The sequence below is a fragment of the Mobula hypostoma genome, chromosome 9 (genome assembly GCF_963921235.1).
Source record: "Mobula hypostoma chromosome 9, sMobHyp1.1, whole genome shotgun sequence".
In the NCBI taxonomy this organism is placed as follows: Eukaryota; Metazoa; Chordata; class Chondrichthyes; order Myliobatiformes; family Myliobatidae; genus Mobula; species Mobula hypostoma.
The window spans coordinates 149,920,986-149,943,591 of NC_086105.1; the positions used below are offsets into that span (position 1 = coordinate 149,920,986).

General features: G+C 44.5%; 2 protein-coding genes across 4 annotated transcripts in view; both read left to right on the plus strand.

The window, feature by feature from the left end:
• dnaja3a (DnaJ heat shock protein family (Hsp40) member A3a) overlaps positions 1-22,606 on the plus strand; it is a 35,079-nt gene that overhangs the window by 5,079 nt on the left and 7,394 nt on the right. For both annotated transcript variants that reach the window (XM_063059469.1, XM_063059471.1), the window contains exons 2-9: positions 1,124-1,254; positions 3,667-3,750; positions 4,306-4,503; positions 5,999-6,151; positions 7,736-7,883; positions 10,713-10,777; positions 12,959-13,087; positions 17,816-17,931. In XM_063059469.1, the coding sequence (XP_062915539.1) occupies positions 1,124-1,254; positions 3,667-3,750; positions 4,306-4,503; positions 5,999-6,151; positions 7,736-7,883; positions 10,713-10,777; positions 12,959-13,087; positions 17,816-17,931 (1,024 nt within the window). The remainder of the gene's footprint in view (positions 1-1,123; positions 1,255-3,666; positions 3,751-4,305; positions 4,504-5,998; positions 6,152-7,735; positions 7,884-10,712; positions 10,778-12,958; positions 13,088-17,815; positions 17,932-22,606) is intronic.
• Positions 1-22,606, plus strand: part of LOC134352187 (SEC14-like protein 1) — a 147,457-nt gene that overhangs the window by 2,158 nt on the left and 122,693 nt on the right. The window lies entirely within an intron of this gene.

The window sequence follows — 22,606 nt, forward strand, 5'->3', positions numbered from 1 at the left end:
GTGAAAAGTATTACTTGTGTGGCATGAATGTTGGGAGCAACACATTTCACTGTGTTTTGATAAAACATGACAAAAAAAAAGCTAATCTTTCTCTTTATAAAGCTCCAGAGTAGGTGCTGGTAAGTGGGTTTGGTACCAAGTGTGCTGTCTGTTTCTGTACTGAATGACCCTGGTTGTTTGCTAGTTCTTGTACTGCAAACAGAAACATTCGTAAACACAAGAAATTCTGCAGATGCTGGAAATTCAAAGCAATGCACAAAATGCTGGAGGAACTCAGCAGGTCAAGTAGCATCTGTGGAAATTAGATTAGATTATGAGGACATGCAGTCCTTTTATATTGTCATTTAGTAATGCATGCATTAAGAAATGATACAATATTCTTATGGTGTGATATCACAGAAACACAGGACAGACCAAGACTGAAAAAACTGACAAAACCACATAATTATAACGTATAGTTACAACAGTGCAACAATACCAGAACTTGATGAAGAACAGGCCATGAGCAGTCAAAAAGTTCAAAGTCTCTCGAAAGTCCCACATCTCACGCAGATGGGAGAAGGAAGAAAACTCTCCCTGCCATACCCGACCACAGTCCAACTCTGAGTCGTCCGAAAACTTCGAGCTCTGATCAGCCCTCTGACACCAAGTACCGAGCACCATCTCTGCCGAACGCTTCGACCCCAGCCTCGGTCGCCAGCAGCAGGCAAAGCCGGGGATTTTTGGGGCCTTCCCTCCGGAGATTCTCGATCACACAGTAGCAGCGGCAGCGAACCAGGCATTTCAGAAATTTCTCCAGATGTTCCTCTGTGCTTCTCACGTCTGTCTCCATCAAATCAGAATTGTCCACGGCATCCTACTTACAAATGAATAAACAGTCGACGCTTCAGGCCTAGACCTTTGTTCCGTACCAATGTTTCCAATGTTTTCTCTGTTGAATGAGTGTCAGCTTCACTGAGATCATCCCATTCTTCTGAACTAGTGTTAGCTCGAATATACTCCACTATACCCATGAGTCGGAATGGTGAACCACCTTTGCCCTTCCTCGAGGTTACATTTCCATAATTCCCTTGGAGATAATTTAGTGCCTTTATTAACTATGGTTTTTTCTTCTCCCTCCCAGGCTCTGCACCACATTGTGTAGGTGTGGCTGGATTTCATACAACCTCAGGTTTAGCCAAGACTGACTATTACGAGGTGTTGGGGATTCCACGAAATTCCACGCAGAGGGATATTAAAAAGGCCTATTACCAGGTATGGAGGACGGTGACATTTTATCATCATCGTTATGTGCTGTTCCATATGTGGGCAATCATAAGACCACAAGACAAAGGAGCAGAAGTCGGCCATTCGGCCCATCGAGTCTGCTCCACCATTTTATCATGAGCTGATCCATTCTCCCATTTAGTCCCACTCCCCTGCCTTCTCACCATAACCTTTGATGCCCTGGCTACTCAGATACCTATTAATCTCTGCCTTAAATACACCCAATCACAAGAAGCGGGGTTGGTACTTTCAGAGGAGGCTTGGGGGAAAATCTGCAGCTTTCAATGGTCCTCGACTAATTCTTTGACTTGGAGAGAACATTGTTGGAAAAACATTATAAGATACTTCAAGACCCCATATCAGGAAAAATATAAAGATACAAATGTGATGTGTTGGAGAAGGTGCGGCTCCAAGGAGGCAAATCATTTTCATATTTTCTGGGATTGCCCTAAATTAAGTCTATTTTGGGAAGGTATTCATAGAACATTAGTTAAGGTACTTAGGTCCCAGATACCTCTGAACTTTGAGACGCTCTATTTGGGGCATGTATTGTTCCTTGAACAGAAGGAAAATATAAAGTTGCTGCAGGCCCTCTTAGCGGCAAGTAAGAAATCAATCACTAGAAAATGGCTAAATCCAATACCACCTACATTGGAAGATTGGTACGAAATTATCTTGGAAATATTTTAAATGGAAAAGTTGACTTACTCCCTGAGAACTCAAAAAGAAACATTTTATCAAATCTGGAATAAATGGATTGAATATATAACCCCAATGCGAGCAGACTTTAGATGACTCTCCTAATGATTTATATTGCTCTTCTCATCAACACAGTAATATTGCTAACGTAAGCACCCCTAGTCTAAATGTTTGGTTTTTTTTTGGAAAATAGAGAATTAACACAAGTAAAGGGAAAGATTTGGGAAAGGGATAAAAAAAAAATGGAAAAATTAAGTAAATAAGTACATAGGGATTGGATAATTATGTCTGCGGGCAGGAACAAGCACGAACAAATTGGGATATAAACACCTACAATGGTTGGATATAGGCTTGTATGCAACATTTTGGACCAGTGGAAATGGTCCGGAAGGGTTGTATGGAAACTATTATTACCATTTTTCTTAACAACTAATTTCATTACTTAGCCTAATAGGTTAGATTTACCACAGTACATAATTATCTATTTAAATGTTTATTTTCCTTTTATATCATCTCAATGTGTACTTAAGAATGTACAAATAATTGTAGTTTTATACATATAAAAAAATGGAAAAGGTTATATGTGTGAAAAAAGTACATGATAATTGTGAATTCCTTATCCAAATAAAAATAAAAATGAAAAAAAAAATACACCCAATCACTTGGCCTCCACTGCTGCCTGTAGCAAAAAATTCCATAGATTCACCACCCTCTGACTAAAAAAATTTCTTCGCATTTCTGTTCTAAATGGGCGCCCTTCAATCCTTAAGTCATGCCCTCTCGTACTAGACTCCCCCATCATGGGGAAACAACTTTGCCACATCTACTCTGTCCATGCCTTTCAATATTATGTTCTTTCCTTGACCATGATTGTTCTTGGCAAATTTTTCCACAGAACTGTTTTGCCATTGCCTCCTTCTGGACAGTGTCTTTACAAAATGGATGACCCCAGCATTATCAATACTCTTCTGAGGTTGTCTGCCTGACTTCAGAGGTCACATAACCAAGACTTGTGATCTGCACCAGCTGTTCATACACCATCCACCACCTGCTCCCAGGGCTTCACATGACCCTGATCGGGGGCTAAGCAGGTGCCATACCTTCCCCAAGGGTGACCTGCAGGCTAGCAGAGGGAAGAAGCACCTACAGCTCCTTTGGTAGAGACGTATCTCCACCCTGCCTCCCATGTCATTTAAACCAGATTAAAAATTCCTATTCCATTGTTCACTGTTTGATCAAGCAGCCAATGTACATAACCATTGCTGAATCATCAGAAAAATCTTTTAATTTGCTACATGATCTAAGTCAGCTCCTTTAGCCTCACCTTCTCATGAAAGTTGCCGTAGCATAATACACAATGAGACACAGTCTGACACAAACAGTCATAAAGTCATAGAGTGCTACAGCAAAGAAACTGGCCCTTCAGCCCATCTAGTTCATGCCTAATTGTTAGTCTGCTTTGCCTTTTGACCATATCCTTTTGATTCCGCACCTAGACCATGGACCTTTTTACTCCCATCTATGTATTTACCCGAATTTCTCCTAAATATTGCAGTCAAACCCACATCCGTCACCTTGTTCCACATTCGAAGCTGATTGAAAACATCTTTCAAGTCCACTTTCAGAAACAAAACTTGTCCCAGTAAGACATTTGGGGAAGAAGTTGCCCTTTAACACCATGTTCCTGTTCTTACCACTCAGCTTGCGAAGAAATACCACCCAGACACAAACAAAGACGACCCGAAGGCAAAGGAGAAGTTTTCTCAGGTGGCAGAGGCTTATGAGGTACTGGATCTGCTCTCCTGATATTCCGTGGGAGCATCGGTGGGCAGAGAGAGAGCAAACCCCTCCTGGGGCAGTGGGACGCGGGCTGTTTGCCAGGTTCTTCGAGTTGTCACAGGGGGTTGATCAGAGAGGTTGGGAATGGTATGATGGGTTGAATGGCCTGGCTTGGGCCAGCAAGTGTCCCGTTTCTGCCGGGAAGGGCAGCACATGGCAGGGTTAACATTGTCCATTTTCCAGTGGCTGTGGGGTCGATTCAGATTTATTTATCACGTGTACATCTAAACGTACGGTGAAATGTGGTGTTTGTGTTGACAACCAACACAGCCGAGGATGTGCTGGGTGCAGCCTGTGAGTGTCGCCACACATTCCAGCACTGACATAGCACGTCTACCATGTTCAGCAGAACAACACTGCAACAGCAGCTACAGACGGGCCCCTTTCCTCCCACCCACTCAGACAGGCTGCCCCCAGGTGTGCCACAGCCTGTCCCAGACTTGCAGACCTGTACTGGGCAAGGTTTCGCTCTTTGGCGGCTAACGTCATTGTTGGTTGTAGGTGCTGAGTGACGAGGTGAAGAGGAAGCAGTATGACACGTACGGGACGGCAGGGTTTGATGCGGGAGCTGGCAGAGGCCAGCAGTACTGGCAGTCGGGCCCTTCACTGGACCCAGAGGAGCTCTTCAAGCGCATCTTTGGGGAATTTTCTGGATCTCGATTTGCAGACTTCAACAGTGTGTTTGATCAGCCGCAGGAGGTGAGTGGGCAGCTGAGTGCATTATCCTCAGAACTGTTACTGCTGAGGCTGGGCAGTTCCTCCTCTGTTCCCTCACCTGGACACTGGGTTAAAAGCATTTCCCTCCGGAAGAAATTTCTGTGGTACATGCATGTGTAGAACCTTCCAGATTATATCCTGAGCCAGCGAATTGTCTTGTACAACGTGTAGAATTCATGAAGCATCTTCACCATACATGTCGTGTCCCCTTTACTACCTTTAGAGTGGAGATTTAGGAGCCTGAAGCCCTCACACTCAACATTTTATATTTCTGAATGGTCTGTGAATACTGCCTCATTTTTTGCACTACTTTGTTTCTTTTTGTAACAATGTTTTACACTGTACTGCTGCTGCAAAACAACAAATTTCATGGCCTGTGTCACGTTATAATAATCCTCATTCTTATTTTTGGAGGAAGGAGTGTCACTCATGTGAGACCTTTCACTCAGCACTTAAGAGTTTTGAACACTAAATATTCTGCAGACGCTGGGGTCAAAACAACACGCACAAAACGCTGGAGGAACTCAGCAGGTTGGGCAGCATCCGTGGAAACGAACAGTCAACGTTTCAGGCCGAGACCCTTTGTCAGGACTGAAAGGTTGACTGTTCATTTCCACGGATGCTGCCCGACCTCCTGAGTTCCTTAAGAGTTTTGAGTTTGATTCACAGCACAGGATTCCCAACCTTTTCAATGCCATGGAGCCTTACCATTAGCCAAGGGGTCCATGGACCCCAGGTTAGAACAATACAGCATGGATAGGAGCTCTTCAGGCCAATGAGTCCACACCAAACAAGTTGTCCCCCAAGCTCCTCCTAATTACCTGCATTCAGCCTGAATCTTCCCTCCATGTACCTATCCGAGAGCTTTGTACCTGCCTCAGCAGTTTCCAGATTCTTTGGGGTTGGTTGCATGCTGCCTTTTGGGAACTAGCAGGTCAGTAGCCAAGGGGTTTCTACAAAATGTGTCGAATTTCGACTGATATGCAGTGCAGAACATTCTGATTGGTTGCATCACAGTCTAGTATGGAGGGACCACTGCACAGGATTGGAAAAAGCTGTAAACTCAGCCAGCTCCATCATGGGCACTAGCCTCCCCAGTATCGAGCACATCTTCAAAAGATGATGCCACCAGAAGTCAGCATTCATCATGAAGGACCCCCATTTACCCAGGACATGCCCTCTTCTCATTGCTGCCATCAAGGAGGTACAGGAACCTGAAGACACACACTCAGAAACATTTCCCCTCTGCCATCCGATTTCTGAATGGGCAATGAACCCATGAATACTGCCTCAGTATTTTCCCTCTATTGTACAACTTACTTGATTTTTTATTTTTATGTATATTTATTATTGCTAGCTTTTATTATCATGTATTGCAATGTACTGCTGCCACAAAACAGGTTTCATGACATATACTGGTGATATTAAACCAGATTCTGATTCTGAACCTTGTGTGTAATGTCTGCTGTCCCCTCAGTACATCATGGAGCTGACGTTCACGCAGGCTGCCAAGGGGGTGAACAAGGAAATCACCGTGAATCTGGAGGACACGTGCCACCGGTGCGATGGCAAAGGGAATGAGCCAGGAACCAAAGTTCAGCACTGTCATTACTGCAACGGGACAGGCATGGTGTGTACTAATTAAACAGAAGGCCACTTGGCCCATCTGCCTATGCTGACTTGTATTGAGATCAATGACAGTTTTATCTTCCATAATCTTACAAAAAGGTAGTTGGCATGCAATTGGTATTTATCGGTTTATCTTGATGATTCTGATAGGCAGTGTGATTAATGTTTGCTCTGCAGAAGAGTTGGAGCAAATAGTCATCGGAATGGTCTCCTCCCGCACTCATGGTGTTCTCTCTTCATGGCCAGAGTAAAGAGAAAAATTAGCTTTGTCGGTCACATCTACATCGAAACATACAGTGAAGTGCCTTGTTGGCGTCAATGACCAACGCAGTCCGAGGATGTGCTGGGGGCAGCCCAGAAGTACAGTAAGATGTTGTTTTGTAGTCCTACAATGAGACTTTGTAAAGGGACAAAATTGTTCACACACTGGTTTTTATATCGTGGAGGGTCTGGGATGAGAGACAACCCTCTTCTGCAAATGGGTTGTAAAGCTAAGGTTCCTGTAGCAGGGCATGAGTTGTATCGAAGATGGAGTGTGCATGATGTGGGAGTCAGGAGACAGAGGTACATCAGCAAAGTGGTCACCCAGCAGTACTGTACTAGCACTGTGGTGTAATGATCTGCACCAGAATTCATTTGTTAGGTTATGGGGGGGTGGGGGGAGGTTAGATTGATCTTGGAGCAGGTTAAAAAGGTTGGTACAACTTTGTGGGCTGAAGGACCTGTACTGTGCTCAGCGTCCTATGTTCAAAAACCTCACAGCAAACAAGGAATTTCATTTTGGGCAAATGAATGAAATATCAAACGAAATCCAGAATCCATGAGGTGGCAAAACTTCGTCAGATTAACAGTTCTGAAGAGGAGAATCTGAGGTGTTTGCTTACTGTTGCAGCCTCTGCCTCTAGAGCTTCGTAATTCCTGGAAATGGTGAAGGTGGCCACAGGAGTTGGTGTGTGACAAAGCCACTGCAGTTCACAGGAGAGCAAAGGATGCCAGCCATGCTGTCATTCCTCAATCTGAAGTTACTTAGCGATACAGCGTGCTCCTGACAACCCCGATTTAACCTGAACCTAATCAAGGGACATTTTACAATGCTCAGTTAACCTACTCAGGGAAAACCCATGCACTCCACACGGAGGATGTACAGAGACTCCTTACAGACGGCACCAGAGTTGAACTCGGATCTCTGACGCCCTGAAATGTAATAGCATCGTGCTAGCTGCTACACTACCATGTGGCACCCGCGTTCTAGAGCTTTGAATTGCTGCTGGGTTTTTCAGGAAGCATTTCTGTTCATATAAAGAGTAATGGAAATATGGAGCCTCAGAAATTAGATTAAAGATTAGTTTTGTGACGTTTACATTGAAACACAATTCTGGGCATGCCATGTTGGCGCTGGAAGCATTGCCCCTGCCACAATCCTCATTAATTTGAGGTAAATGACACATTTCACTGTATGTTTCAATGCAAGGGTGACAAATAAAGCTAACATCTAACTGCCTTCGGTTCATCAATAACCCCAAGGACGTAAACTGCCTGAGTGCTGTCAGGGCAGCTGAGTGACCACACATTGTTTCTCTGGCAGGAAACCCTGAACACTGGTCCGTTTGTGATGCGTTCCACGTGCCGCCGGTGTGGTGGGCGGGGATCCGTGATGACTACGCCCTGCATTGTGTGCCGAGGGAGTGGACAGAGCAAGCAGAAGAAGACGGTTGTGGTGCCGGTTCCAGCTGGTGAGAATTGGCCAACAGTCAGGCCTCTGCCCTGAGAACTGTGGCGAGGTGATAACTGAGGCAATCTCAGCAAATCCAAGCACATTCCATTAACAGCATCGTGCACTCCCGTGAAGTGTGAAACTGATTCTCTTAATGCCTTTGATCCTCTTTCTGTCCAGCCCAGCTCTATCACCTCCAGTTCAGGAGGTTCATAAGATTGACTGGGTTAACATATGAGGAATGTTTGATGGCTCTGAGCCTGCACTAGAAGATTGAGAAGGGATCTCATTGAAACCTATTGAGTATTGAAAGGCCTAGATAGAATGGATGTGGAGAGCATGTTTCCTATAGTGGGAGAGTCTGGGACCAGAGGATAGTGACTCTGGTCATTGGGTGTATTTAAAGCAGAGGTTTGTAAGTTCTTCATTAGGGCATCAGTGGTTACTGGAAGAAGGCAGGGGAGTTGGATTGAGAGGGATAATAAATCATGATGGAATGATGAAGCAGACTTGATGGGCTGAATAGTCTAATTCTGTTCCTATGTATTATGGATTCTGTTTAACGAATCAAAACTTGAAACAAGAGATTCTGCAGATGCTGGAAATCCTAAGCAACACACAAAATTCCAGAAGGACTTGGTAGGTCAGGCATTATGTATAGGGGAGAATAAACAGCATTTTGAGTCGACATTCAAATTTATTTATCACGCATACATCAAAAGATGCTGTAGAATGTGTTGTTTGTGTTTACAACCAACACAATCTAACGATGTGAAGTTTCTGCCCTCGGTCCATTACTAACATAACATGTCCAGAAGGTGTTGCTTCCCTACACCCACCCACCTTCCACATCACCTGGTATCACATTTCACCTGAGAGTTTGTACTTCCCCTTCCTCCACCACCTTATTCTGGCTTCTGTCCCCTTTCTTTCCAGTCCCGATGAAGGGTCTCACCCCAAAACATTGACTGTTTGTCCCCCTCCATAGACACTGCCTGCCTTGCAGAGTTCCTCCAGTGTTTTGAGTCTGTTAATCAAAATTAGAATTGGTTTATTATTAACACATGTAGCAAGATACAGATTATTACCCAGTGCATTGAGGTAGAACAAGGTAAAACAACAACAGCATGCAGAATAAGATGTCACTACTACAGAGAAGGTGCAGTGCAGGTTATCAGTAAGATGCAAGTTCATAATGTGGTAGATTCTGAAGATGAATCCATGTTGTACTGGGGAACCATTCAGCAGTCATAAAACTGGGATAGAAGCTACCATTGAACCTGGTGGTACATGCTTTCAGCCTTTTGTATCTTCTGCCTGATGGGAGAGGAGTGAAGAGAGAATTTCTGGATGGATGGGTTCTTTGATTATGCTGGCTGCTTTACTGAAACGGCAAAGGGTATAGACAGAGTCCAGCGAGGCTGGTTCCTGTGAAATGCTGAGCTATGTCCACAATTCTGTGAAGTTTTTGCTGTCCCAGGCAGAGCATTTACCTTACTAAGCCACGATTCCTCCCAATAAGGTGCTTCAATGGTGTATCAATAAAAATTGGTAAACGTCAAAGGTGGTATGCCAAATTTTTGTTTTGGCTGAAAAAAAAAGTAGAGGTGTTGATTTAGCTTTCCTGGCTGTGGCATCTACGTGGTTGGACCAGGACAGATTATTGATGTTCACAGACGAGATTCTGCAGATGCTGGAAATGCAAAGCAACGCACACAAAATGCTGGAAGAACACAGCAGGTCAGACAGCATCTACGAAGGGGAATAAATAGTCAGTGTTTCAGACCGAGACCCTTCATCAGCACTGGGAAGGAAGGGGGCAGAAGCCACAATAAGAAGGTGGGGGGGCAGGGTGAAGGAGTACAAGCTGGCAAGTGATTGGTGAGACGAGATGAAGGGGAAGGTGTATGGCTGGAGGAGGGGGTCAATGTAAGAAGCTGGCAGGTGATAGGTGGAAAAGGTAAAGGGCTAGAGAAGAAGGAATTTGATAGGGCTTCTCTAGCTCTTTACCTTTTCCACCTATCGCCTCCCAGCTTCTTATGTCATTCCCCCCCTCCCCCACGTAACTGGCTTCACCTATCACTTTCCAGCATGTACTCCTTCCCCACCCACAATCTTCTTATTCCGGCATCTTTCCTCTTCCTTCCCGGTCCTGATGAAGGGTCTCAGCCAGAAATGTTGACAGTTTCTTCCCTTCCATAGATGCTGCCTGACCTGAGTTCCTGCAGCATTTTGTGTTGTGTTCTGGGTGTGGAATCAGTGTGTCAGTGGAACTGAGTAGATCATCTGCAGTGTGAATGTCAGCACAGGCCAGAGAGCCGAGTCATCTCTTCCAACTTTTGCTGTTGTGATACCTCCATCGAGCTGGGTCAGATCATGCCCTCCCTGTCAGTGAGCAGCCAGTGTCCAGTAGATGCGGCTAGACAATAACCGACTCTCGTTCTGAGAGCAGCAGCTGACACTGGGCCAGCTTTACCTGTGGAGCTCTGACCCAGTCAGCCGCTGGTCCTGACATGAGTGGGCAGATTGGCTCTGTGCCTGCAGACAGCGTATGACACAGAACTGAACTGAACTGAACACTCCTGGACTGTTTCAATGACTCTGTGGCTTGATGTTTTAATATTATGTGTTTTTCACTCGTTTTTTTGCCTTTTGCGCGATTTGTTCTTTTTTTCTGCGTGTTGCGATGTTTCCTTTGAACGGGTTCCATGGTGTTTCTTTGTTTTGTGGCTGTCTGTGGGAAGACGACTCTCAGGCTGTATACTGCATACATAGTTGAATGATAAATGTATTTTGAACCTTTGGTAGCCATGACTGCTGTCCCTGACGTAGTGTGTGCATGTTACAGGTGTGGAGGACGGACAGACTGTGCGGATGCCCGTGGGACGCAAAGAGATCTTCATCACCTTTCGGGTCAGTCACCGTATGGAAAAGCATTATTTCTTTCTCGTCGTCCCCCCAGGCTGCTGATCGTCAGTATTATCAGGATTGAAACACAAGCTCAGGAAATGCCATTCAGCCCATTGTATCTGTTGCAATCGTGATACCAATTTAAATAACCCCACCTGCCTTCATGGTCTACTTCCCCCCCAATTCTGTTATTTCTGCTTCCAGCACCTCCCCTGACAGCACATTCCAGATGCACACCACTCTGTGTAGAAACAAGTACTACCTCTCAAATTTTCCCAGGCTTAACATCGTCTGCTATCTGATATTCCAGCAGAAAAGACCACCCTACCTGTTACCTCTGGTAATTTTATAAACTATTGGGTCACTTCTCAGTTTCTGAAGCTCTAGTAGAAACAATCTCCTAATCTACTCTATTTCAAGCCACACCCGGTGAATCTCTTTTTTTGAAAATCTCCACATCCTTCCTGTAATGGGGCAACGAGGCTGCATAAAAAATTCAAATATAGTCTGTTGGAAGTTTTATATGACTGCAACAGGGCTTCCCAATGTCCTCACCAATGAAAGCAAGCACACTGAACAGCGCCTTAACCGCCCATTCTGCCTGTGTTCTCACTCTCATGGAGTGTGCACGCACACCCTAACTCCCTCTGTACATCATTGTTCCTCAGGGTCCTACCCTTCACCATATCCAACCCTCGTGTGTTTGACCTCCAAAGTGCAGCACTCTGCTCTCCATCTGCCACTTCTCCACAATTTGCTTAAGGTTGTTGTACAATACCTTGCAACACCTTTTTATTGACTCTGCTCCAGGCCGGCATCCATTTATTGCCCTCTTCCCAGCAAGTGACAGTCGGTAATTTATGGCTCTTTGGTCTCTTCAGAAACCAGCTCCAATCACACAGGGCAAATACAGACCCCAGCAATTACAAATCTGCATGTTACGTTCAGTTAAAGAGTACCTCACAAATAATTTCTAACTTGGAAATGATCCCAAGGCCAGCAGGTTACCTGGAGCATTATTGTGTCGACTTTAAATCACTGATCAAGCCAAGCGACTTTAGCTTATAAAATGGAGAAAACAGAGTCTCTTCATATAATGGCAGCCTCCATCTCCAAGGACATGGCGAGAAAAAGACAATTGGTCTGACTGCTTCCCCCATCCTTGATTCACTGATTTGTAGTCTGTAATTCCTTCAGGCCGACGTAGCTAGGGTGCCTAAGACTTCTACACAGTAATTTTATGTATTGTACTGTACTGCCGCAAAAATTATTCCATGACATTTGAGTGATGACAAAGCTGATTTTGATATGGGTCTCCATTGTGGACTGAGAGTGGGAAGGGGGCAGGGAGAGGGGAATCATGGTGGGAAAAGGGGAAGGAGTGCGAAGCACCAGAGAAACATTCTGTAATGATCAATTGTTTACAATCGAATGACCTTGCCTGGTGTCTCAGGGACTGGGTGTGTTGGCCCTCTCACGTCCCCCGCCCTTGGCATTCCTTCTTTCCAACTTGTCCCACATTCCTACCGTGGCACTCCACCCACGCCATTCCCGACATCCTTTGCTCCCGCCAGATTTACAAACTTGCTGTCTGCTCCACGTTGGCAAGTGCAGTACTATGCAAAGGTCTAGGGCACATTGTAAATATATAATAGTTTCTTGAATGCCTCTATCATAGCTGCCTCCACCACCATCCCTGGCAGTAGATTTCAGGCTGCAACACTCTGAGCTTAAAAAAGCCATAACCTACACATAGGGGCATCAAGATTATCACGATGCTATTACAGCGTCCTCTGTAATGTGTTTGTATGTGGAATGTGTGAGTTTGTTCCCACATCCAAACCTACAGGTTAGTAGGTTAATTGGTCATTGTAAATTGTGCAGTTGTTACACTGGAGTTAATTCAGGGTCGCTGTATCTCTGAATATAATCTCCCGTGAACCAATTCCTTCTCATCTTAAATTGCATGCCTTATAGTATTAGTTACCTGTCTTAATGATTTTGGTTCCTTATTTGTTCTGTGTCAAAAGCAAGAGGTGAACCCATCTGATTACATGGGGAGGGAAGCACACAATGTGTATAGCAGATGATTTCGGCCTGATGGTTAACAGCGAGTACTGTGTGGGAGTGAGGGAAGGTCTTTCTGGAGGGCGGATTGCTTCAGATTTTCTCTGTGTCGTTTAGGTTCAGAGGAGCTCGACATTCCGACGGGACGGAGCGGACATTCATTCCGACCTGTATATATCCGTAGCCCAGGCAGTACTCGGGGGCACGGCTCGAGCTCAAGGACTACATGAAACAATCAACATCACGGTGGGTGTCATTGAGTTGCAGTTTGACCCGTGTATATTGGAGCAGAATTAGGCCATTCGGTCCATCGTCTTCACCATTCTATCATGGCTGATCCCTCTCAACCCCAGTTTCCCAAAACCTTGACTAATCAAGAACCAATCAACCTCTGCTCTAAATATACCCTGTTGACTTGGCCCTTGCAGCTGTCCGTCACAGTCAGTTCCATAGATTCACTACCCTCTAGGTAAAGAAATTTCTCCTCATCTCTGTTCTAAATGAACGTCCCTCTATTCTGAGTTTGTGCCCTCTGATCCTAGACTCCTCCACTATAGGAAACATTCACTCCACATACAATTAATCTCTGCCTTTCAATATTCAATACGTTTTAATGAGATCCCCCTCATTCATCTAAACTCCAGTGAGTATAGGCCCAGAGCCATCAAAAGCTCCTCATATGTTAACCCTTTCATTCCCAGAATCATTCTTGTGAATTTCTTCTGGACCCTCTCAAATGCCAGTACATCTTTTCTTAGACAAGGGGCCCAAAAGTGCTCACAAACCTCCCGTGTAGTCTGACATGCCTTATAAAGCCTCAGCACTACAGCCTTACTGTTACATGGTAGTCTTTTTGAAATGAGTGCTAACATTGCATCTGTCTTCCTTACTGCTGACTCATTCTGAAAGTTAACCGTTAGGGGCTCCTGCACAAGGACTCCTAAGTCCTTTTGCACCTCAGGTAGAAACATAGAAAACCTACAGCACAATACAAGCCCTTCGGCCCACAATGCTGTGCCAAACATGTACATACTTTAGAAACTACCTAGGGTTAACCATAGCCCTCTTTTTCTAAACTCTATGTACCTATCCAGGAGTCTCTTAAAAGACCCTATCGTATCTGCCTTCACCACCATTACTGGAAGCCCGTCCACGCACTCACCACTCTGCGTGTTAAAAAAAAACAACAGCTAACCCCTGACATCTCCTCTGTACCTGCTTCCAAGCACCTTAAAACTGTGCCCTGTCGTGTTAGCCATTTCCTCTGACTATCCACACAATCAATGTCTCTCATCATCTTATACACCTCTAGCACAGTACTCCCAAGTGGGGTCTGACCAGGGTCCTATATAGCTGTAACATTATCTCTCAGCTCTTAAACTCAATCCCACAATTGATGAAGGCCAATACACCGTATGCCTTCTTAACCACAGAGTCAACCTGCACAGCAGCATTGAGTGTCCTATGGACTCGGACCCCAAGATCCCTCTGATCCTCCACACTGCCAAGAGTCTTACCATTAATACTATATTCTGTCATCATATTTGACCTACCAAAATGAACCTTATCACACTAATCTGGGTTGAACTCCATCTGCCACGTCTCAGCCCAGTTTTCTATTCTATTGATGTCCTGCTGTAACCTCTGACAGCCCTCCACACTATCCACAACACCCCGAGCCTTTGTGTCATCAGCAAATTTACTAACCCAACCCTCCACTTCCTCATCCAGGTCATTTATAAAAATCACGAAGAGAAGGTGTCCCAGAACAGATCGCTGAGGCACACCACTGGTCACCGACCTCCATGCAGAATATGACCCGTCTACAACCACTCTTTGCCTTCTGTGGGCAAGCCAGTTCTGGATCCACAAAGCAATGTCCCCTTGGATCCCATGCCTCCTAACTTTCTCAATAAGCCTTGCATGGGGTACCTTAACAAATGCCTTGCTGAAATCCATATACACTACATATACTACTCTTCCTTCATCAATGTGTTTAGTCACATCCTCAAAAAATTCGATCAGGCTCGTAAGGCATAACCTGCCTTTGACAAAGCCATGCTGACTATTCCTAATCATATTATACCTCTCCAAATGTTCATAAATCCTGCCTCTCAGGATCTTTTCCATCAACTTACCAACCAGTGAAGTAAGACTCACTGGTCTATAATTTCCTGGGCTATCTGTACTCCCTTTCTTGAATAAGGGAACAGCATCTGCAACCCTTCAATCCTCCGGAACCTCTCCCATCCTCATTGTTGATGCAAAGACCATTGTCAGAGGCTCAGCGATCTCCTCTCTCGACTCCCACAGTAGCCTGAGGTACATCTCATCTGGTCCCAGTGACTTATCCAACTTGATGCTTTCCAAATCCTCCAGCACATCCTCTTTCTTAATATCTACATACTCAAGCTTTTCAATCCACTGCAATCACCAAGATCCTTTTCCGTAGTGAATACTGAAGCAAAGTATTCATTAAGTACTTCTGCTATCTCCTCCAGTTCCATACACACTTTTCCACTGTCACACTTGATTGGTCCTTTTCTCTCACGTCTTATCCTCTTGCTCTTCACATACTTGTAGAATGCCTTGGGTTTTAGAGTTTTCTCCCTGTTTAGAAAATAGTCCATATCTGTATTCCTTTGAGCAGCGTGCATCACTATGCAGGTGCTGACACCATATGTTGTTGCTGTTCCCGCAGGAGCGGCCTTGTGTTGTACTCCAGGAGTTCTTGCTTGAGTTCAGACAAGTGTGGTCAGACCACACTTGGAGTATTGTGAGCACTTTTGTTACAAATTTCAAAGTAAAATTTATTATCAGCGTACATACAAACCCTGAGATTCTTTTTCTGCAGGCACACCTAGCAAATCTATAGAAAAGTAACTGTAAATGTCAAGAGCTATAAACTGTAAACAAACTGTGCAAATGCAGATATCAGTAAGTAACAAATGAAGAGTCCTTGGAGTGTCGTTATCTCCTTTGCTCAAGAGCAAGGGGTAGTAGCTCTTGTCGAGCCTGGTGATGAGTCCTGAGGCACTTTACCTTCTACTTGATGGTAGCAGCAAGAAGAGAGCTTGGCCTGGGTGGTGGGCATCTTTGATGGATGCTGCTTTTCTACGGCAGCATTTCTGGTAGATGGGCTCAATATTTGTGCCCCTTATCTAAGAAAGGATTTTTCCTTTTTTTCTTTCTTTACCAAACAGTTTCGATCTTGGTAGTGGGCTTAGATTCTTTATTTTTGTATAATAAATTATCATATTTCAATATTATGATTTAATTTACATGAATATAGGGTAATGAGATCGCAAGTGTGATTCAAATATAATGTATGAGTCCTGACGAAAGGTCTCGGCCTGAAACGTCGACTGTACCTCTTCCTAGAGATGCTGCCTGGCCTGCTGCGTTCACCAGCAACTTTGATGTGTGTTAATGTATTTGGTATTATTTTATCTTTTTTGATTTACCCTTTTATATATCATCTTGTACTCTGTATTCTTCTATGTAGAAATTAATAAAAAAGTATTGAAAAAGAAAAGGAAAGATGTGCTGACATTGGAGAGGGTCCAGAGGAAATTCAGAAGAATGATTCTGGAATGAAAGGATTAATGTCTGAGTTGGTCCCTGAGTGTGGGCATTCAAGGGTGACCAGGACCCCTGCTCCAGCTGTTTTCACTCCTGGACTGGTTGGCCTTCAATGCTGTGACTGGCCTCCAGAGGGCAGCAGCTGTGTGATATTTAGTCTTACAGCAGCACATTGACTTTAAATTTTCATCCTCAAATGTTACTTTCAGAATCGATGAATCACCGCAAGGATCAAATTTGTAGCAGTACAGCACAGAAGTAGGCCCTTTGGCCCAACAATAATTGTGTATGGCTTTTCATTGTTTCTTTGTATTTACTGTGAATGCCTGCAAGATGATGAATCTCAGAGCAGTATGTGTACTTTCATAATTAATTTTCTTTGAACTTTGAACTTGGCCATGCCAACCAAGATTCTCTTCTAAGCTGGTGCCATCTGCCTGCATTTGGCCCACATCCCTGCAAACTTTACCGATCTGTGTACCCACACTGTGCATTGCTTTTTGAGGTGGGACACTAGCAGTTCACGCTATGGCTTTACTGTGCCAGCAATCAGGATCCAGCTCCTGCCCCCGTCTGTAAGGAAACGTATGTTCTCTCTCTGACAGCTCCCTCCCGCACTTTGAAGTAGCAAGTTCTGAGCACACTCCTTTGGCACTGAGAGTGTAGCTGCACTTACATCCTCCCCCAGTACAACACTTACAGACTCCCCCAGTACATCCACCCCCAGTACAACACTTACAGACTCTCCCAGTACAACACTTACAGACTCCCCCCAGTACATCCACCCCCAGTACATCCACCCCCAGTACATCACTTACAGACTCCCCCAGTACATCCACCCCCAGTACAACACTTACAGACTCCCCCAGTACATCCACCCCCAGTACATCCTTGAACTGTGTTGGGCATTGATGCAAATGACACATTTCACTGTATGTTTCTCTGCACATGTAGCAAATAAAACTAAACTTTATACTTAATTTTATTGGCCTGTATCACCATGTCTTCAAATCCAGTTTAATATCACTGGCATTTGTTGTCGTGTGGCAGCAATACACTGCAATACATAATAAAACTATAAATTACAGTGAGAAATATGTATATTAAATTAATAAATTATCCATAAAATTTATCATATTAAATAATTATATCATTTAATTAATAATAGTTAATATTAACTAATAAAAAGGGGGGAAATAGTGAGGTAGTGCACATTGGTTCGTTGCCGATTCGGAAATCTGATGGCAGAGGGGAAGAAGCTGGTGTGCAACATCATCCACCATGTGTTCTGTTGAATGTTCTAGTGTGTTCTGGTAGTCTCCGCTGCCTGGTGATGAACGTAGACCCTCTGCTGCCTGTAATTGATTATACTCCTTGTCTGTCTGTCCGCAGATCCCAGCTGGGATTCAGGTTGATCAGAGGATTCGACTTGCTGGCAAAGGTATCCCAAAAGTCAACAGCCATGGATATGGAGATCACTATATTCACATCAAGGTGAAAATCCCAAAGTGAGTATGCCACTGGTTGAGACAGGAGCTAGAGGCGGCTGGAAACACCTAACTGTTAGCTTATATCTTACAGCTGGCCTGTCTGGGGGTGGGGGGGGGGCGGGGTTGATTTACAGCAGTTTTTGTATAGAGTAATCTGGCTGCATTGTGTGGTACGGACGATGCTGGGTCTCAAACTGCAAGACTCTACATAAGATGGGTAAAAACTGCAGAGATTGATGGGGTCTCCCTCACCCCTATTTGTGACATTAACTGGGAGTGTTGTAGACAAAGGGCCCAAAACATTATTAAGGATCCCTACCACCCGTCCCACAGTCTCTCTGACCCACTATTGTCAGGAAGGAGATACAGGAGCATCAAGACGAGGACTGCCAGACTGAGTAACAGCTTCTTCCCTCAGGCTGTGAGACTAATGAATACCCTGCCACCACTGAGGTCTCGTCACTGGGACAGCAAGCTGTTTACTGCTTACCTGTGCTGCACACTACATGCATTTTGAATTATATTATTAATTTATTTATGGTAATTTGTTTTATGTGCTGTATGTGATTATATGTATTGGGGCGGTTGGCTCACAAATAGAGAAAGCTTGGAGACAGTGCGAGGGGGAGGATAGGCAGGCGATAGAGAAGGGATAGGCACGTGGCCAAGTGGTTAAGGTGTTTGTCTAGTGATTTGAAGGTCGCTAGTTCGAGCCTTGGCCGAGGCAGCGTGTGTGTCCTTGAACAAGGCACTTAACCACACAATGCTCTGCAACGACACCGGTGCCAAGCTGTATGGGTCCTAATGCCCTTCCCTTGGACAACATCGGTGGCGTGGAGAGGGGAGACTTGAAGCATGGGCAACTGCCGGTCTTCCATACAACCTTGCCCAGGCCTGCGCCCTGGAAACCTTCCAAGGCGCAAATCCATGGTCTCATGAGACTAACGGATGTCTATATTAGAGAAGGGATATGCTCAGACTGATGGTTTGAGATGTGTCTATTTTAATGCAAGAAGCATCATGAACAAAGCTGATGAGCTTGCAGCCTTGACCTGTACTTGGAGCTTTGATGTTGTGGCCATTACAGAGACTTGGATGGCTAGGGGGCAGCAATGCCAGGCTTTAGATGTTTCAGAAAGGACAGGGAGGGAGGCAAAAGAGGTGGGGGCTTGGCACTGTTGATCAGAGATAGTGTCAGCTGCAGAAAAGGAGGAAGTCATGGAGGGATTGTCTACTCAGTCTTTGTGGGTGGAAGTTAGAAACAGGAGGGGGTCAATAACTCTACTGGGTGTTTTTTTATGGACCACCCAATAGTAACTGGGACATTGAGGAGCAGATAGGGAGGCAGATTCTGGAAAGGTGTAGTAGTAACAGGGTTGTCATGGTGGGAGATTTTAATTTCCCAAATATTGACTGGCATCTCCCTAGAGTGAGTGGTTTAGATGGGATGGAGCTTGTTAAGTGTGTTCAGGAAGGTCTCCTGACACAATATGCAGATAAGCCTACATGAGGAGAGGCTGTACTTGATCTGGTATTGGGAAATTAACCTGGTCAGGTGTCAGATCTCTCAGTGGGAGAGCATTTTGGAGATTCTATCTTCTTTACTGTAGCGTTAGAGAGGGATAGGAACAGACAAGTTAAGAAAGCATTTAATTGGAGTAAGGGGAAATAAGATTATCAGGCAGGAACTTGTAAGCATAAATTGGGAACAGATGTTCTCAGGGAAATGTATGGCAGAAATATGGCAAGTGTTCAGGGATATTTGTGTAGCATTCTGTGTATGTACGTTCCAATGAGACAGGGAAAGGATGGTAGGGTACAGGAACCGTGGTGTAGAAAAGCTGTTGAAAACCTAGTCAAGAAGAAAAGAAAAGCTTACGGAAGGTTCAAAAAACAAGGTAATGAGAGGAATCTAGAAGATTAAAAGGCTAGCAGGAAGGAGCTCAAGAAAGAAATTAGGAGAGCCAGAAGGGGCCATGAGAAGGCCTTGGTGAGCAGGATTAAGGAAAACCCCAAGGTGTTGTACAAGTATGTGAAGAGCAAGAGGATAAGACGTGAGAGAAAAGGACCAATCAAGTGTGACAGTGGAAAAGTGTGTATGGAACTGTAGGAGATAGCAGAGGTACTTAATGAATACTTTGCTTCAGTATTCACTATGGAAAAGGATCTTGGCGATTGTAGGGATGACTTACGGCGGATTGAAAAGCTTAAGCATATAGACATTAAAGAGGATGTGTAGGAGCTTTTGGAAAGCAACAAGTTGAATAAGTCACCGAGACCAGATGGGATGTACCCCAGGCTATTGTGGGAGGCGAGGGAGGAGATTGCTGAGTCTCTGGTGATAATCTTTGCATCATCAAGGGGAACGGGAGAGGTTCCGGAGGATTGGAGAGTTGCGGATGTTGTTCCCTTATTCAAGAAAGGGAGTAGTGATAGCCCAGGAAATTATAGACCAGTGAGTCTTACTTCACTAGTTGGTAAGTTGATGGAGAAGATCCTGAGAGGCAGGATTTATGAACATTTGGAGAGACATAATATGATTAGGAATAGTCAGCATGGCTTTGTCAAAGGCAGGTTGTGCCTTGTGAGCCTGATTAAATTTTTTGAGGATGTGACGAAACACGTTGATGAAGGTAGAGCCGTAGATGTAGTGTATATGGATGTCAGCAAGGCATTTGATAAGGTACCCCATGCAAGGCTTATTGAGAAAGTTAGGAGGCATGGGATCCAAGGGGACATTGCTTTGTGGATCCAGAACTGTATTGCCCTCAGAAGGCAAAGAGTGGTTGTAGACGGGTCATATTCTGCATGGGGGTTGGTGACCAGTGGTGTGCCTCAGGGATCTGTTCTGGGACCCCTTCTCTTCGTGATTTTTATAAATGACCTGGATGAGGAAGTGGAGGGATGGGTTAGTAAATTTGTTGATGGCACAAAGGTTGGGGTGTTGTGGATAGTGTGGAGGGCTGTCAGAGGTTACAGCGGGACATTGATAGGATGCAAAACTGGGCTGAGAAGTGGCAGATGGAGTTCGACCCAGATAAGTGTGAGGTGGTTCATTTTGGTAGGTCAAATATGATGGCAGAATATAGTATTAATGGTAAGACTCTTGGCAGTGTGGAGGATCAGAGGGATCTTGGGCTCTGAGTCTATAGGACACTCAAAGCAGCTGCACAGGTGGACTCTGTGGTTAAGAAGGCATACGGTGCATTGGCCTTCATCAATCGTGGGATTGAGTTTAGGAGCTGAGAGTTAATGTTACAGCTATATAGGACCCTGGTCAGACCCCACTTGGAGTACTGTGCTCAGTTCTGGTCGCCTCACTACAGGAAGGACGTGGAAACTATAGAAAGGGTGCAGAGGAGACTTACAATGAATAGGTTGAGTGAACTCAGCCTTTTCTCCTTGGAATGGCAGAGGATGAGAGGTGACCTGATAGAGGTGTATAAGATGATGAGAGGCATTGATCGTGTGGATAGTCAGAGGCGTTTTCCCAGGGCTGGAATGGCTAACAAGAGAGGGCATAGTTTTAAGGTGCGTGGAAGTAGGTACAGAGGAGATGTCAGGGGTAAGTTTTTTTTATGCAGAGAGTGGTGAGTACATGGAATAGGTTGCTGGCGACAGTGGTGGAGGTGGATACGATAAGGTCTTTTTTAAAAGACTCCTGGATAGGTACACGGAGCTTAGAAAAATAGAGGGCTATGGGTAACCGTAGGTAATTTCTAAAGTAAATACACGTTCAGCACAGCATTGTGGGCCGAAGGGCCTGTATTGTGTGGTTTTCTGTGTATTGTAGGTACACTGTGGTCCAGAGGAATGGTGTTTTGTTTGGTTATATATTGTGGCGGGCATTTGGTTCATAATGACAGACAAGGAAGCTCTTTAACTCAGCAAGCGTTTTATTCCGATAATCACAAAACAGACCAGGCACCATGACCCAGAGGGTGAACCCAACCAGTCTCACCAGATGGGGGTTGGGACCATCACACATCCCGGTTACAGTCAGGGTGACCCACAAATACACAAGTGAATAACTGTATAACCCAAGGTAAAATGTAACAAATAAATGAACTGGTAGTTCCTGTCATAATCCCACAAAAGCATTTTAACAAGAACAATAAACAGTCCTGGTGATTAGAAACACAAGGGTGGGCTGTTCACCACGCCCCTCCCCAGAGTGTCACAGTATACAGTGCCTTATAAAAGTCTCGCGCATCCCAGATTTTTTAATATAAATTTTGTTTTGGATGTTTCTTTTTTGTCTTCTGCATTACTGTCAGTAGAAAAGAGCAAATTTTAGATTTTGAAACATTCAGTTTCCAAAACTAAATGTTACAGAGAAATCCTCATATTTCTTTAAAGAAAGTAACATATTAAGTAATAGACCAGTTTTCAAATAAAAATATAATTACTTTGCAGGTACGTAGCCCAGTGCATGATTAAACAAAAATAACAAACAGGTGCTAATGATCAATGACAGAATGAGTTGAATGAATTAAACTGATTAACAAACGGAAATGGGTGTAGAAGGAATCAAACTGGGTGAAAGACAACCAAACTAAAAGGTGAGGGTGTTGCAGATGTGAGTTAACCTTTAAATCATCAATTCTTATACCATGGCAAGAGTGAGCATAGCAAATGGACACAAAGTAGATATCCTGGTCTCTCCCAAGCAGACATTTTGCAGCAGACAGGA